Raw genomic sequence first — 16359 nt, forward strand, 5'->3', positions numbered from 1 at the left:
ATATTAAATTATTAATAATAAATAGTTATATTATAATAAAAGTTATATAAATTAATAGCTTTAATTTAGGGCTATTAATTTATATATAGATTATATTATCTAAATAAAAACTTAATACTTAAATATAGTACCTAAGTATTTAAAGTTTAATTATAATAGTATTATTACTTTATAAATAATACCTCTATTAGGGGTATTATATTAATAGGGGTATAAATAGATTACCCCCCTATTAACTATTAAACTATTAATAAGATATATTATTAATTATATTATAATATATAGACTTTAGCTAGTATAGAGGGGTTAATATAAAGGGGCTAGCTAATAGTAGTAACTTTAGCTTTTTAACTTTATTAGTATTAATATTAAGAAGTATATTAAAGTTATTAAAGTCTTTAGTAGTATTTTTAGCCTCTTTAGTATTATTAATAGGGTTATTAATATTATTAAATCTATTTAGATCTATAGCGTTATTAATTAGAGCTATATTAATTAACTCTAATAGCTAATATATATTAACCTCCTTAAATAGCCTCTATACTATATATACCTCTTATAATATATTATTAATAAATAGTTATTTATTAAGATTTATACTATTTAAGGGCTAAATAGTATTAATTATATAGACCTCTCTTAAGGTATTATATTAATAAGGGTTTTTAATACTAAATAATATATCATTATTAAATTTATTAATATAGTATAGCTATTAAATAAAATTTAAAGTCTTTATCTTATTATTTATTAACTACCTCTTTATAATATAATATTTAGCTTTTACTTTATTATTTTATTACTTTATTTCTTTTTTTAGCTATATCTATTACTATTTCTATTCTATCTCTATAGCTTAAGTAAAGTACTCTACTATAGTATTTTAAATATTTAATATAGTAATAAATATAATAAATAAATAAGTTAGCTTTACTAAGCGCTAAGCTATAGCTTTCTTCTAGAGGAATTAAAGCTATTACTTTTAGTCTTTTATATAAGCTTAAGCTTATATATAAAGTATTCAGCCCTCTTTAACTATACTCTTAATAAATATAATATTCTTATATATTAATAAGCTAAATAGGGACTTATATTTATTATTAATATAGTTAATACTTTAGATAAATACTTTTTATTATTCTTTATTAAGTAGGAGGTAAATAAGCTAAGAGAGTATTATCTATTAAGCTATTTAGATCTTTTTAATAAGGTAATATAATATAATATTAAATTATATAAGCTATATATTAAATTTCTTAAATCTTATTATAATATTAATATATATAAATACTATATTATATATATCTCTAAGCCTTTTAATAAAGTCTCCTCTTATAAAGTTAAAAGCCCCCCTATAAAGTTAATTATATAATATCTATTAATATTTATATTTAAATAGCTAAAAGACTTTTATATTTATAAGCTATAATAGATATATAGTATAGAGGGGGAAAAAGCTATTTATAATATTATATTAAATATAGTATTTTATTAATTAGATATTAATATAGCTAGAGAATCTATTTAATAGAAGTAATTAATATAGTTAGTTTAATAGCTTCCCCTAGAGGGCTTTAAGATTATTACTCTCTTTAGCTTATTATTATAGAGTAATAAAGTATATTTAACTTTAATTAGATTAATACCTATATATATTAATATTAAAATAATCCTCTATTTAAATATTAAGCTAGCTAAATCTTATTAACTTTAAATATAAATATATATTATAATACTTAATAAAGTTTATTATAATATCTTAATTTAAAAAGGTAATAAGTAATTAAGTAAATTAAATACCCTCCTTAATATTAAATTTAATTTAAGTTATAATAAGCTAAGTCTTAAATATAATATATATTAATATAATATTATTAGCTTTATTACTATAGGTAATAATTATATAAAACTCTTAATTTATTAGGTCTATAACCTCTAAAGGCTCTAACTTTTTTTAGAGGTTTTAAGTTATAATAACTTAAACCTAATTAGAGAGATAGCTAATATAATAACTAAACTTATTAATATTCTATACTTTAGAGCTATTATTAATATTATATTTAGTAATAATATTACTATATTAATAAAAAAACTCTTTTATTATAGCTAAGTTATATTTAGCTCCCTTTTAATAAACCTTAATAGACTTAATTATAGAGGTCTTCTATAGCTCTAAGTAATTAATAAGCTATTAGCTAATAAAATATTAATTAATTAATAGCTAGCTTTAAGTAAACTAAAAGAAGTTTATTATCTCTTTAGTAACTAGAGGTATAATTAGGAAGCTTACTTCTAAAAGCTAAATTATAAATTCTATAAAAGCTCTATCTTCTATTAGAGTTAAAGCTCATAGCTAGCTAAATAGCTAAAGGAGACTCTATTTAGCCTCTAGCTACTTTAAATACTTTATTATAAATATATAGGATATTTTATACTAAATAGTAATAAACTAAATAGACTCCTTTAGTACTAACTACTTATAATATTAGCTTAAGCTAATAGTAATATATTATTAATATATATAGAGGGTAATAATAGCCTATTAAGCTAATAATAATTAAAGCTTATATTAATAAAGTATTATATTCTCTACCTAGTAAATAGGGGACCCTTTACCCTTTAGGTAGAGAAGTATAAATATACTACTTTTAGTTTAAAACTTATTTATACTATAGGGATTTTCTATTTAATAACTAATAACTTAGTTCTAAATATATATAACTATAAAATAGTTTAATAACCTTTATAACTAATTAATACCTTTAATAACCTCTCTTTAGTCTATAACCTTTATTTTACCTCTAATATAACGTTCTTCTTTATATACTTAATATAATTAATATATATAATTAGATTACTTTTAATATATATTAATATAATTATATCTAATATATATTTATATTATAATATATAGTAGGGGTCTTATAGCTTTTAAATTATATTACTTTTTTTTTATAGCTTTTACTCTATTTTAATTTTATTTTATATTACTTTATATTTTATAATTAGGTTTATATTTATCTTAAAGGTATCTTTCTCTTATATCTCCTTCTATAAAATAGTTAATATTATAATATTAATAGAGAGAAAGATATCTTTATCTTTATATAAAGTATAGTTAATATAGAAAGGGAATAATCCCTTAATATTATATTATAAAATATATATTATTTATTAACTTAAATTATTAAAGATAATAAATTAAATATTAAACTTATTTTATTATTATTAGTTTTTATATAAATAATAGGGGGCTATAGAGAAGTCCCTAAAGAAGTCTATAATATTTAGGTATTTATTAAAGTTATTTTATAATATAATATTATTTTTATTTAAAGTTAGATACTTAAGGGGGATTTAAGCTATTTAGTAAGGTAGTTTATAAAAGATATTTAGAGGAGTTTCTTTTTATTAAAAAAGTCTTTATAAGTATTTATATAGATAGGAAGTTATAAGAGATAATAATTAGACTTTTCTATACTTTTTTATATTTATAACTATATTAAGCTTTTCTATAAGCCCTAGAGGTAGTAATAAATTAAAGCTATTACTATTTAAGTTATAGCTAGGGATATGTCTATTATAAGTAGGAATACTATATATTTATACTATATATTTATATTATATATTTATATTATACTATAAAAAGTTAAGTTATAAATAATATTAAATAAATAGGGGCTAAATAGGAGCCTAATAGTATAATAAGTATATTAAGTTATATAGTTAAGGCTTTTTTATTAGGTATATATAGTATAAGGTATTATACTATTTTATAGGTTATTTATACTAAGTATTTACTTATTAAGTTAATTTATATAACTAAGGCTATATCTAGCTTTAGCTTAAGCGTATAAACCTTAATTATATAAATAATAAAGTATTATAGATAAATAGATATAAATATTATAATAAAAAAAGAGCTCTTTTAGGTCTTATTATAGTCTTAATATAGCTAGATTTAGGTATAAAATAGTAAAAATTTAGACTTAGGTATAACTTATATAGTAACCCCTTTTTAGACTAGTAACCCTTTTTTTCCCCTACTATATATAGTAGGCTGAATTTTCCCTTAGCGCCTATGGGTATCTGCGGGATCTCCTGTTGCAGCGCGTAACATGTCACTGCCCGGTATCACACTCTTCCATTAACATCGTCACTCATCTCCTTCCTTTAGTCCAGCCTCGCAGCCTCACCTCATCAACCTGCGTGGTCACGACGGGAGGTGGCCCAGACGCCACGCCTCAGCCACCTGGTTTTCTTCGTGTCTATAAGCTGCTTGCTCAGGTTGCTTTCTCCATCTCATAAGCATTATGCGGTATCGCTTCATGACAAACAATCGATGATTGAGAACCTCTTCCCGTTGTCGGCTAAAGCAAACCCCCAATTCTTTCTCTCTCTGTTGAATCACTTGCATTCTTCCCCCCCCTTGGACAACTTCTCAACAACCACCTTTTTACCCCTTCTTATTTGGGTTTTTCGTTCTCGCTAGCAAAGCCGAGGATTTCATGCCATGGACAAAAACATGACATGCCCATTCTGCGGCACGGCTGGTGGCAGTGAGTATGACATGATGCTGGTGAGTCGATTCCCTCGAGAAAGCTACGCCAAACTACTCACTAGCGACACCCTCACAGCACATGGAGACTTCGCATCCTGAAGACCAAGCTTCGGGTTCTCAAGTACACCAGGAACAGTACACAGAGTGTCCTATGGAAGGTTGCGGCGAGGTGCTCTCCTTGACCGAAATCGATTTTCACATTGAACTGCACGTTGAGGAACAGCGGCAGAGTGCAACTGACTCGACCAGCCGCCATTCAGGCAATGGTACACCGAGGGCCGAATCCAGCCGCCACGCTGTTAGTGATCCCGTGGAGGATAGGCAGAGAAGTTCCATCCAGCAATGGGGACAAATTTTGTCGATGCCGGCGTCCAACAAGCGGGGGATCGAAGGAGAGAAACGTCTGGGAGTGAGTGTCGAGATACTATACACTTTCGCATGTCATGTCACGTTCTAATCCGGAATAGAAGGCAGAACTGGGAAAGTATGCACACGAGCATTCAATGCCCGACTGGCTCATTGCTCTTCTTCATAAAGGCGGCGAGGTCACAAGCGATGGTTCGTACAGCTAGTTATCCGTGATATTGACAGTCTCTGACCTTCTCAGGGGTAATCTCAGTACTCGAACAACTTCTCCGCCAGAGCAAGTCGACGGAGTATGCATATCTCTGCCACCCTGCCGTTCAGCATGTATCGAAGCTCAAGAGAGAGGGTAACGGAAAACTGCTGAGACGACGCCGATCAGGAGCTCACTCGAGAACAGGTGGTTTTTGCGGCTACCGTAACATCCAAATGATGGTTTCGTACATCAACGGCGCCAGTGGTCACGGCAAAGACCAGTTTCAGGGACGCCTGCCAACTATATTCGAAATTCAGGAGTACATCGAGAAGGCCTGGGACATGGGCATCAACGCCCAAGGCCGTCTCGAGACTGGCGGGATCAAGGGGACTCGCAAGTACATCGGCACTCCAGAGGTATGCCACTGATTTGATCAGATATCTGCACGATAACTAAGATCGTCCCACAGGCTCAAGCACTCTTCGTCAGTCTTCAGATCCCGTAGGTTTGCCTATCCTCTCGCCTGTTCACAACACACTACTGACACCAGGGGAGATGTACCGCTCAAGGTTTCAAGGACCCGGAACCTGGGAGATCAGAGGCGAAACTCGTGTACACCGTCGAGCAGTATTTCAGGCAAGGGTTGCACGGGCAGCCCGCCAAGGTGACATGCACACAGCTTCCGCCTATCTACTTCCAGCATGCCGGTACAGCTCCCCATGCGATACATTTTCTTTTCACGTTTTTGTCCTTTTCTAAATCACTACAGGCCACTCCTTGACGATTGTTGGCTTCGAGAAACAAAAGAATGGCCCGGCTAACCTGCTCGTCTTTGACCCCATGTTCCGCGATCCTCCGGCACTTGCACGGCTCATAGGACAGACATTCAAGCACAGGTCCGCCGATGAATCCCTAAAGCCCTACCGCCGCGGTTCCAAATATCTGCGCCGGTTTCGTGAGTTCGAGATCCTGAGGTATGCAGGCAGTGGCACGACTTGTTGTTGCGAAGCTATTCAGCAAGCTAACAGTATGGACGTTGCGTCACAGGCTCGATGGATCGCCATCCGATCCTGCACAGGGTAGTAGATGAGTCCCAGTAGTTGTCGATATCCCCTTTGCGAGTCGGCCGTCGCCCCATAACAGACTTATTGCTGTCAAGGTTGCCTAGTTTGCCTGCTTGCCAAACCAGTCCTGGAGCTTTTTGAGGGCGAGGCCTCGATGGGAGATCTTGTTCTTCGCGGCCTTGTCCATCTCAGCATAGCTGTTGTTCGTCAGCAGGGTACCCACACATACAATACAATGAACTACTCACGTCTGGCCGTCGTACTCGAAAATGGCGTCCCAGCCTAGATCTATCAGCGTTCAAGTTGCACCTCTATCTGCCAGTATGACATACCGAAGTCAGACGGGCCCCTGGGCGGCACGATCTTGCCCTACATCCGATGTTAGTCCCCCGGCCTGAGCGTAGAATTGGGGGCGTTCCGGTGTGACGTACCCTTGTACGACCTTGAAAGAGGACGGGCTCATGACCAGGACCGGGCGAGTAGGCAAAGGTGCAGACAGCGTCGGCAGACTTGTCCTCATAAGCGGCCAAGAGATTGTTCAGACCCTGGTGTCCGATGGACTGCATGAACCACTTGCTTGTGGGCAGTCAGCTATCGAGTTGGAGATGAAGGATCAACGGCAGGTGGCATATTATCTTCACCTACATATAAGGGCCAGGGAGGTCATTAAGAGCCTTGAAACACAGGCAGGTGTCCTCAACGAGGACGGGACCACGGATCTGAGTGTATGGCATTGATCAGCAATCATGAAGCAAACGCATGGCCTTTCGTGCTTATCTTACCGTGTCTGCAGCCTTGCGACACTTGGCCATAGTGACCTCCTCGACATTTCCTTGAACTTCCTCCAGATCCACTGGCTGGCTCTCGACGGTGATCGCTGGCTCGAGGATAGCCTTGACCTCACGCAACTTATTGGCGTTGCCAGTGATGAAGTTGACGACTGGTGGCGTAGCCATTTTTTGCTGCAAAACTTAGCCTTCGACCACAAACAACAACGATCATCACCATCATACTTTGAAATAGCACCAACTAACCTGGCGAGACGTAGGTCGATATATGAGTAGGTAGTTGCACTAGCGCTATGTTTGCTCAGTCAAAATTGGGTTCTATGCGACGATTTAATGGGCTTATTCTTCTTATCGGGGCAGTGCCCCGCCTCAATGCATACATTCATCCGCCAACAAACCCATTTTGAGGAGCCCAATTCCCCAATAATGCTAGGTTGTAGGTTCCCGGCGGAGAAGGGCCTCGACCTTCTCCGCGATACGTTTCGTGATGTCATGCAGTGTTCCATAGCCCCCGGCCTGGATATTCACTCGTGGCCATGGCAAGTCCGTATTCATGATGTCCAAGCCAACACATCATCCTGTGCTCAGCTGTCATGTACAACTGTGAAATAGAGCAACACGTAGGAAAACAAATTCTGTTTCTGTACTCTCATGAGGACTGATCCTTCTTCCACTGCTCCGCCCACGCTTCGACCCTCGCCACGTTGGCTTCCATCTCCTCAGAGGTGTTGCTGACAAGTTCGACGACAATCTCTTTGTCAAAGGCGTCCCGTGCTTCCTGTAGTAGAACCTCCATGATTTCCGAGTCGAGGTTCTCCTGAAGTTTGGCCTCGGGATATTTTCTGCGCAACCGCATCAGCTTCTATGCGACGACTTGGCCCCATTAATGTGTCCATAGCAATCGTTTCCGAATGGCACATGAATGGGGCACGATATTCCATCACGAATTATCCCTTACCTGGCTGACAAGCGATCGTACAAAGTGGTTGAGTCTACACGAAGGACGACCACAAGGTCGATCCAGCTCTTGGGGAATAGGTCGCAAGCATGCCAGTCAATGAGATAACCACCGTTCAGGACCTCAGACTCGATAGCATCAAGCAACTGTTCAGCACCGTGTTAGCTAGGGATTCAGAACCTAACCTCTCGCACACAGCAGGGAGCTGCAGACCTTGTCCTCATCAACGATCCAGCTCTGGAACTCCTCATCCCAGCCCTCATGGCATTCTCTGTCCTTCACGACCTGGTTTACCGAGAGGTGTTTCAAGCCCGTTTTCCTGGCGAGTTCCTCGCAGTGAGTCGTCTTGCCAACACCCGGGGTGCCGGTGACGATGATGTTAGGTGATGCTCTCATGTCGTAGAAAAGCTTTGGTGGTTGTGTGATGGTCAAGGATACCTAACAGGTGATATGTAAAACCCTTGTCTCCTTCCTAGTTGCCTCGAGCGTCGGACTATGGGGCCAACCATGTAATTGCATCCGTACCAACCTGGAAACGAGGCGACATGCGTATGCATCTAGGCATTACTTCTGTAGGGTTTTTGACTTGTCACGTCACGTGTCAAGCGGGCCCCATGCAGCAACACAGGGGAACGCCTCAGGTACCTAGGTAGGTCAGGACAAGCCTGCCATCGGTGAAGCAGTGTTTTGTGACAAACTCTTCTAAGTGAATACTTCGTAAAATGGATTGTTGGTATTGCCCTGAAAGTGATGCTTTGTTTGCTCCGCCATTGCCACTCGCGTTGACTCTAACCAAGACAAGGCAATATTGAAGATTGTGTTATTTTCTCATCTCACCCCTGTTCCATCCCTCCTCCGCACGTCATCTCTTCCAGATTTAGACATGAGTAGAATTCAATTTCAAACTGTCGAAACGTCTGTCCCGTCCCTGGCGGGTTTAGGATTTACGACTGTGTATGCGTGCAAGTTCGTCCCTCTTGGACTTGATCAATCGGCGATATCCTTAACGACACTCAACGCCCACAAATATTGCTTCTTCTACATTATCCATGCAAAAACCTGCCGTAATAAATCCCAGCTCTAGCTCATGACACGGAAGTACAGACATTTGGCCGCCCAGCTAAGGTCCCCCGACCATCTGACAGCCTCATTATGTCAGTGGTCTACGTGGACCAAAGGGTGGCGGGCGGCGCACCACCACGCTGCCCAGCTTGCTCGATTCACAGCCTGGACCCTGCATAGCAAAACAAACGAAGCTGCTGCCCGCACACGTTAGGCGTTTGCCTACGCAGCTACCTCCTCGCTTTCGTCAACTTCGGCAAGATCGCCATTGGGCTCGAAGCCATCCTCAGGATCGTACTCCAGCTTTTCCTGCTGAGCGATGGCCTGTGCTGAAACGATCTCGGCGAGGCGCTTTAGTCGCGGTGTTTGAAGCCCTATGGATAAAACTGTTAGAAAGAAACCTCTCAAGAAACGGTGTCCATGACCACATCACGTACATGAAGGAGTGTAAGTCTCCAGAGCGGTGATGACTCTCGGCTCAGCAATCTCGTATGGGCCACTGTCGTCCATGTCGACAGCCTGGAGCAACAAGACGTCGCTCTTCTCTGTTACACGAGATGCAACGGCCTTCATGATCTCGCCGTTGATGGGCTGTTCATAATCCGCAACTAGGTACTGGTTCAAGAGCTTCTGGATCTGGTTGGGAGACAGCCTGAAAGAGTAGCATCGTCAGCATCTTGGTAACTGCCAAGCGAACTATCACTTACATCCAGCAGATGTCCTGAATAATCTCAATGTCATTCAGCGTGGCTTTCTTCAGCTGCAGGAGCTTCGTCGCTTGCTAATTAAGTGTCAGTCAGCTGCACAGCTTAGGGTGGCGAACTTGACACATACCATCAAGTGCTCCAGCTGCAGGGTGCCTTCAGGCATGTCGTGACTCTTGCACCATTCCTCGATCCGGGTAATGTTGTAGTTGATTTGGAGACCGCGCTTCCAGGAAAGAAAGTTGCGTCTCATGAGGAGATCATTGAAGGCGGTTACGCCGACAAGGCGCAGCAACTCGGTGATTGTTTGGGTGATGATTGAGTCCTCCAAGTAGTAAGCCTTCATGGCGCGGAACACACTGTTCAGCAAGCTGAGCAGATTGTCCATGCTGTACGCGGGCGTGGAGTTGGATTGCAAGAGCTTTCCGAGAAAGCGGCTGCTCTCGTTTGTAACGAATCCAGGAAGAGACTGGGACTCAATGATGGCAGGAATGATCATCTTATGAAGCTTCTTCTTCAGAACCTTCATCCAGGTGTGGTAGATGTTGAACTCCAAGCTCTCCAGATCGTGCTTGACAATCTCCAGCAGACGGTCGTACTCGTAATTGTCCGTCTTCTGAGCCTCGTACCAGTCCTCAGCGAGGAACACGAAAGAGAGCATCTCGTGAACGTTAGAAAGCCAGAAGGCGCCGGGGTTGATGGCCTCGTCGCCATCGTGTTGCATGACCTCCTGTTGGATCGATTGCATCACGTTGGCCAGGAAACGCTCGGATTCCTTGACGAAGCCGTTATTCCACATCTCTGAGGTAACCAAATTGATCAAGTAAGAAGGGAACAAAACCTCCTTATCGGAAGGAGGGGGGTTCGTGTTGGGGGATGGAATCTTGAGGTTGCGGATCAGACCCATCGTGACCTCTTCGTTCAGGCCGTCCTCGTCGGCCAGAAGTGTCTCCAGCTCGAGCTCGATGTTGTCCACGTTGGGCGTGAAGCTACCGGCTGCTTGCAGGTTTTGTTTGAAGGCAGTGCTGGTGACGGCCATAGACACCGGGCGGGGGTTGTACGCGGCGCTGAAGCGGTCCACCTCGCGCGGCTCGGCACCCGCGCTGCGGCGCTTCGGTTTCTTGGACGACACGAGATTGATGAGCCCGCTGGCGGTTGAGGTTTGTGCGGCCTGGGCGGCGCCGTTGGTGAGCTCGCCGTTGGCAGGCGCGAGTCTTCTCGCCAACTCCAACTGATCCTGAAGCTCGGCGAGCTGCTGGCGCAATGACAGCTTCTCGCTCTCGATCTGGGCGCTTTGCTGACGCACAGTCTCTAGCTCCGTACTTGTCGATCGCAAAGATTCCCTAAGCTCGCGCTCTTCTTCTTGCATCCTCTTGATGTTGGAAGTTGACTCCTCGAAGCTTTGCTGAAGCTTCTTCATCTCGTCCTCCATGGCCTGCAGCCTCGCAACCGCAATGCTGCCTTGGTTGGCCTCAGTCTGAAGTTCCTTCGTACGGGCCTCGAGTGCGTTGTGACGGTTCTTCCACGCCTTGATCTGGCCTTCGTAATTCTCCACCTGAGACACCAAGTTCTTGTTCTGAGTCTTCATAGAGCCCAGAGATTGGGTCAGCTCGACGACCTTGTTTTCCAGCTTGTAAGAAATCTGCTTCAGGTCGCGAGCCTCCTCCCGGACCTTCTTGTAATCGCGTCGAGCCATTCTTCCACGCCACAAGCTTTGGATAAGGGTGACCTTCTTTCTGTATTGCCTCCAGGCGAGTACCTGGCGACGAGATCGCCAGACACGCTGGATGAGGATCGCAGCGTTGCCTACGCGGGTCTCCATGATTTCTTTTCTTCGAAGGTAACCTTTGGCCGCCGCTTGCGCCAAGACGACATTGTTCCTGACGCGTAGGTACTCTTTTCTTTGCCTTTGGCCACGCCAAACCCGCTGAATTGTTGTTGCGGCTTTGACAGTGCGGAGTTCCTGGGCCTGCTTCCGGGCGATGTATGCTCGGACTGCGGACTGAAATGTTACGATGGCGTTGCGAGCCTCGACGTAACGGTTGCGGTAGAATTTGGCGCGGAGATTCTTTTGGATGAGAATCGCGCAGTCATTCAGACGACTGGTGCGCAGATTCTCGAGAAAGGCAAGCATACCAGCACGGAAGAAGATCTTGGTAAGACCGAGCTGGTACTTGTCCGTACCCTTACCGGAGCTGCTGCCCAGCGCTTTTGAGAGGATGGCGTTGGCCATATCCCGGATCTCGGCCGTCCACTGGTCGGAGTGAACGAGCATGTAGTAGCGCAGGGCAAATTCTTCATACGTCCAACGAGTAGGGTAGCCGGCGCAACTTATACGAACGGTTTCGAGCACACCGCAAGCTCGCAGCTGGCTCAAGACCATAGGGCCCTCAAACTTCCATGACTCCTTCGCCTCGTTGGGCTTGATGCACCGGATGTAATGGACATCTGTGTTATTGATGGTGTTCATGAGCTCGATCAATGAGGAACGGAAGATGCCTCCGAGGGTCGGTTTCCTGTTGACGGCCACACCGATCTTCCTACCAGCGGCGGGCTTCACAGAGCTGGACGAAGCGGAGGCTAAATCCTTTTCGCGAACTGCAGAGGCGGCATCCAGGACATGACGAAGGAAGTCATTCGTAGTCGCGCGGAGAACGGCCATGTGCTCGTCGGGCACCGTGTCACGGTTCTTCTCGATGAAGCCCTCGGACTCGTAGGTGACGTCCACAGCGTAGTGGCACACGGTGAAGGCGGACTTGCCGAACCTCGGCTTCTTGTAAAACTTGTGTTTGTCGGTGCCGTACTGGTTGTGCAACTTCGTGACGAATTGGTCGTCGGAGCCCATCGGCAGACGAGACTCTTCATCCAAGAGAGACAAGATACCAAGCTTACCCTCAATCAGGTCAATGGCGGGCTGGTTATCAGAGAACTCGATGAAAGTCCAGTCGATTTGCTCTCTCAGGTATTCCTCTTGCTCCAGCTTGAAAACGTGCTGGTTGAACTCCTGCTGAAGCTTCTCGTTGGCGTAGTTGATGCAGAACTGTTCAAAGGAATTCTTGGCAAAATGCTCGAAACCGTAGATATCGAGCACACCGATGAAGGAGGTTACACGGTTCAGAACCTCCTCGGTCGCCAAGCTCATGTTGATGATCTCAACGAGCCAGTCGAACAGGCTGGAGTAGATAAACTTGGCCACAGAGTCTCGGACGACAATAGCTTGTGCTTGGGTCAAGTTGGAAGTGATCTTCTCGCCTCTCGTCACCAGCTGCTTCTTGACAATCCATTTGGCAAATTCGGTTCCGTTGACGCCCAGAATCGAGCAAGCCAGCTCCAAGGATGGTTCCGTCGGCGCGAGAACGCTGTCGTTGCGAGACGCCCCAATCTTCACATTTCCTAGGTGGAGCAAGCCGGCGAGGAGCTTGAAAATCTGGGATTGCTGGGCATCGCTCACACCGATCGTCTTCAGGGAACTCTTGGTGGCTTCGAACTCAGCCTTGTCGTCTACTCCGTCAATCGTGGGGCAGTTGCCTTGGTTCAAGTACTCATATTGCTCGATGGGGAGAATATTCAGCTCTTGGCGCTCAGCGTCCGAAGCACCTGCGACCAATTGGTAGAAAATGTGGTAGTTGCGCTCCTTAAGAGGTTGGAATACGAGTCTGGAACGCTCGAGCAGATATGTGCGGATCTTGGCGCCAATGATGTTTGTCTTCTCGTCGAACATGATTTCGATGTACTTGCCGAATCGCGATGAGTTGTCGTTACGCGTCGTTTTTGCGTTTCCGAAGGCTTCCATGATGGGGTTCGTGGCCAAGATCTGCTCTTCCGTCTCGCTCATAGCTTCGGCGCCCTTCTTGGACCGCGTACCCGGGTTGTCGGGAGATTCCCTCGTAGCGAAATAACGCATGATGTACTTTGCGCTAACCGTCTTGCCGGCACCGGACTCACCCGACACAACAACTGTCTGGTTCTTGCCGCTCCGTACCATGTCACTGTTCGAATGTCAGCACACGTCTGGGGCGACCCGGAAAGCCAGTGATGGCGAGGACGGCTCACATGAAAGCCTCTTCTGCAATGGCAAACAAATGGGGCGCCTGTGTCGCCCTCTGCTTTCCGGCATACACCTGAACCATGCCGGGGACGTAGAGGGAGTCTACTCTGGCAAAGGGATTCGCGGCAATCAAGACGATACCGCTGTATGTATAGATCTCTTTCTGCGCATATCGGAGACGGATAGCCTGGAGGACTGGTCGAGGGGAGCAAAATTAGCATATCGACCCGGCCTATGTGTGGGAATATTGGAGCTATACCGGCAGGTTCGTTCAAATGGGACAAGTTCGTCAGGTCGTCGCTCGCCTCGAGCATGGTCGGATTCATCAGAGGGGGGAGGGAGTCGCCATTCTGGAGGGCCTCGGTGGTGACCTCTATCGTCTTTTCCTGTCGGGCAGTCAGCAACGAGGTTAGAGACGAGGTCAGACGCCAGGTTAGTGGTTTCACTGAGAGATAATTACCTCGCCGCTGTCAAGCTTGAAGACCAGCTTGACTTTGTTGCCATCGACGGTCTTGTTGGTGACCTCGGACGCGACCCAGCCCTCGGTGGCATCGGGCTGCCATGCCCTCGTTCCAACATCGTAATTCTGAGACATTGAGATGGACTTGGTTGATGGAGATGAGGTCGTGAGATTGTTGTTGAGAAAGACTAGTACTTCCTAGAAGAGAGAAGGATGTGGCGAGGCAAGTCTAGGGGTGGGAACTCGGAGCGACTGAAGAGATTCATGGGCGAGCAGGGAGAATAGGAGAAGCGGGTTGTCGAAGGCGGGCTGCCAGATTAAGACGCTGCCGACTCGCTGCGGTGGTATTCGCGTTCGTCGGGGCGGTAGAGGATGATATGTTGAAAGGGTAGCGAAACAAAGGGGGTTTCCGCGTCGACGAAGAGGAATAGGCGGAGTAGAGTAGGCCGGCCTAGATAGCAATGGATGGCCGAAGAGGACGACGCGAAGGAGATCGCGACGTGTGTGGCCTTGACGAACTCGGGAATGTGTCCGGAGTTGTGGCCAGTTGAATAGTCTGCACACAGCTGCCAGTCGTACCTAGGTAGGTGAGGATGGATAGATTAATGGCAGTAGGAGGAGAAGGATAGCCGACCTGGTGAACTGGACAACTTTTTGATGTTCCAACAAACAGGGGCTCGAAGTAAAAACGCTAGGTGCGATGGCCGGGGGTTGAGAGATGGGGGGGAGCGAGGAACAAGCCCACCCGGCTGATGTTGCCAGTGCCGCTGCCGCAACTGGTGCTGCTCCTAAGGTGCCTAGCCGCCTGACTGAAGTAGGTACCTACCTTAGGTAAGGTATCTTCAGCGTGAGAGAGACGAAGGGGGATTCCCGCTCCTGCTGGCTGCCCGATACCAGACGTGAGGACCCAAGTCTTTCTCCAGGAGGTAAGGTACCTACCTACCTACCTCCAGCTGAATTTTTACCGTCGGCAAGTATGTGCTACTACTGCGAAAGGTACCTGGCAGCGTGTGGTGTGCTGATTGAGGTGGTCCCCTATTCAATTGTGATGAGTGATGGGAACGTGCGAGAGGTGCATTGCATTGCAGGGGCATATTTGAACAATAGGAGGAGCTAAAGCACGTCTCCCGCATCCATGTCTGTACCTTACAGCAACGCGACTTTCGGTCATTATCTTCTTTCGTGAGACTTTCACATTTTCAGTAAATAATCCCTATAGTCTCATGATAGAACACAGGTACGAAGAGGTAGGTAGGTGCCTACCTAATCCACAATCGCTTTCTTACACGAGATAGGTATTAAAGTCCTCAGGGCCAGGTTAATTCTACAGTCTTGGGCTGGACACGCAGCTAGATTGCATTTCTGTAAGGAAGTGGCATTTCGCGTGCAGTCAGGCAGTACGACAGCATGTGAAGAGCACGCGCAGCCGTGTTTTGTCGCCCATGTACTTACTCTGTCTGTTCCGAGCTATATTGTAAAGCTACGTGATGACAATAGGTAGGCAGGGCCTTTACGACCAGGTTTCTTCACCTCGGATAGTTTAGCATTTGCAAGGTCAAGAAGATGCAGCCAGGTGTACTGAGCTGCTCGAGCTTGACTCGTCTCAGAACGATGTTCTAGCAGTCAGCAGCAGACATCGAAAGTTCTGGGGACAATGGCAGCGAATGTAGAGAGAACTGCACGAGCTAAGCTCGAGAGTTGGTGAGAGATAAATACCCCGACTGCATCGTGTCTCCAATCTAGTATAGAAGAGGTCAATCTACGGCTTCGAACCGTGATAGCCTCACGTCAGTATTAGGCTTCAAGCGTCAACAACATCAGCCCGCAATATCCCACTGGTCGTATGCTCATCCGGGCGAAACAACCGAAGGGCTTAAGCTTCTTCGACTAGCACCTTAGCGCATGCTCGACGCATTTACTTGTTCCTTTTGCTTCTTCACAGCTTATCCAAACCGAAAAAGAACAAGGTGTCGAGTATCTGAAAACCATCTTTCGTCTCAAGTCGCCGTCGAGCTGCAGAGCTGCAGACAGAGAATGAGACTCTTGTATTTACAGCAGAGTGCCCACGCGATCGCCATCCAGTCAGTCGTTCAGTTAAAGAACGCAACCAGATCGAGACACCGTCTCTTGTCTCTTCCACTTCCGAATGGGGTAT

General features: G+C 44.2%; 4 protein-coding genes across 4 annotated transcripts; 1 reads left to right on the forward strand and 3 right to left on the reverse strand.

Moving 5' to 3' along the window:
- Nucleotides 1–4640: 4640 nt before the first annotated feature.
- Nucleotides 4641–6203, forward strand: CkaCkLH20_13046 (peptidase family C78; the record flags this gene model as incomplete). Its single annotated transcript, XM_038895757.1, has 7 exons — nucleotides 4641–4970; nucleotides 5029–5119; nucleotides 5169–5536; nucleotides 5590–5621; nucleotides 5676–5827; nucleotides 5890–6094; nucleotides 6149–6203. 7 exons carry the CDS (start codon nucleotides 4641–4643, stop codon nucleotides 6201–6203), a joined length of 1233 nt encoding a protein of 410 aa, XP_038738910.1.
- An 81-nt stretch (nucleotides 6204–6284) lies between these two features.
- CkaCkLH20_13047 (inosine triphosphate pyrophosphatase) lies at nucleotides 6285–7140 on the reverse strand (the record flags this gene model as incomplete). The annotated part of the gene is made up of 6 exons (XM_038895758.1): nucleotides 6285–6381; nucleotides 6433–6466; nucleotides 6517–6553; nucleotides 6616–6760; nucleotides 6830–6903; nucleotides 6967–7140. 6 exons carry the CDS (start codon nucleotides 7138–7140, stop codon nucleotides 6285–6287), a joined length of 561 nt encoding a protein of 186 aa, XP_038738911.1.
- Nucleotides 7141–7621: 481 nt separating this feature from the next.
- On the reverse strand, nucleotides 7622–8326 carry CkaCkLH20_13048 (POS9-activating factor FAP7; the record flags this gene model as incomplete). Its single annotated transcript, XM_038895759.1, has 3 exons — nucleotides 7622–7814; nucleotides 7931–8076; nucleotides 8144–8326. The coding sequence occupies 3 exons, from the start codon at nucleotides 8324–8326 to the stop codon at nucleotides 7622–7624; spliced, it is 522 nt and encodes a 173-aa protein (XP_038738912.1).
- An 888-nt stretch (nucleotides 8327–9214) lies between these two features.
- On the reverse strand, nucleotides 9215–14339 carry CkaCkLH20_13049 (uncharacterized protein; the record flags this gene model as incomplete). Its single annotated transcript, XM_038895760.1, has 7 exons — nucleotides 9215–9366; nucleotides 9430–9644; nucleotides 9700–9773; nucleotides 9827–13685; nucleotides 13750–13939; nucleotides 14004–14130; nucleotides 14205–14339. 7 exons carry the CDS (start codon nucleotides 14337–14339, stop codon nucleotides 9215–9217), a joined length of 4752 nt encoding a protein of 1583 aa, XP_038738913.1.
- Nucleotides 14340–16359: the final 2020 nt, after the last annotated feature.

This window comes from Colletotrichum karsti (assembly GCF_011947395.1).
Source record: "Colletotrichum karsti strain CkLH20 chromosome Unknown Scaffold71, whole genome shotgun sequence".
In the NCBI taxonomy this organism is placed as follows: Eukaryota; Fungi; Ascomycota; class Sordariomycetes; order Glomerellales; family Glomerellaceae; genus Colletotrichum; species Colletotrichum karsti.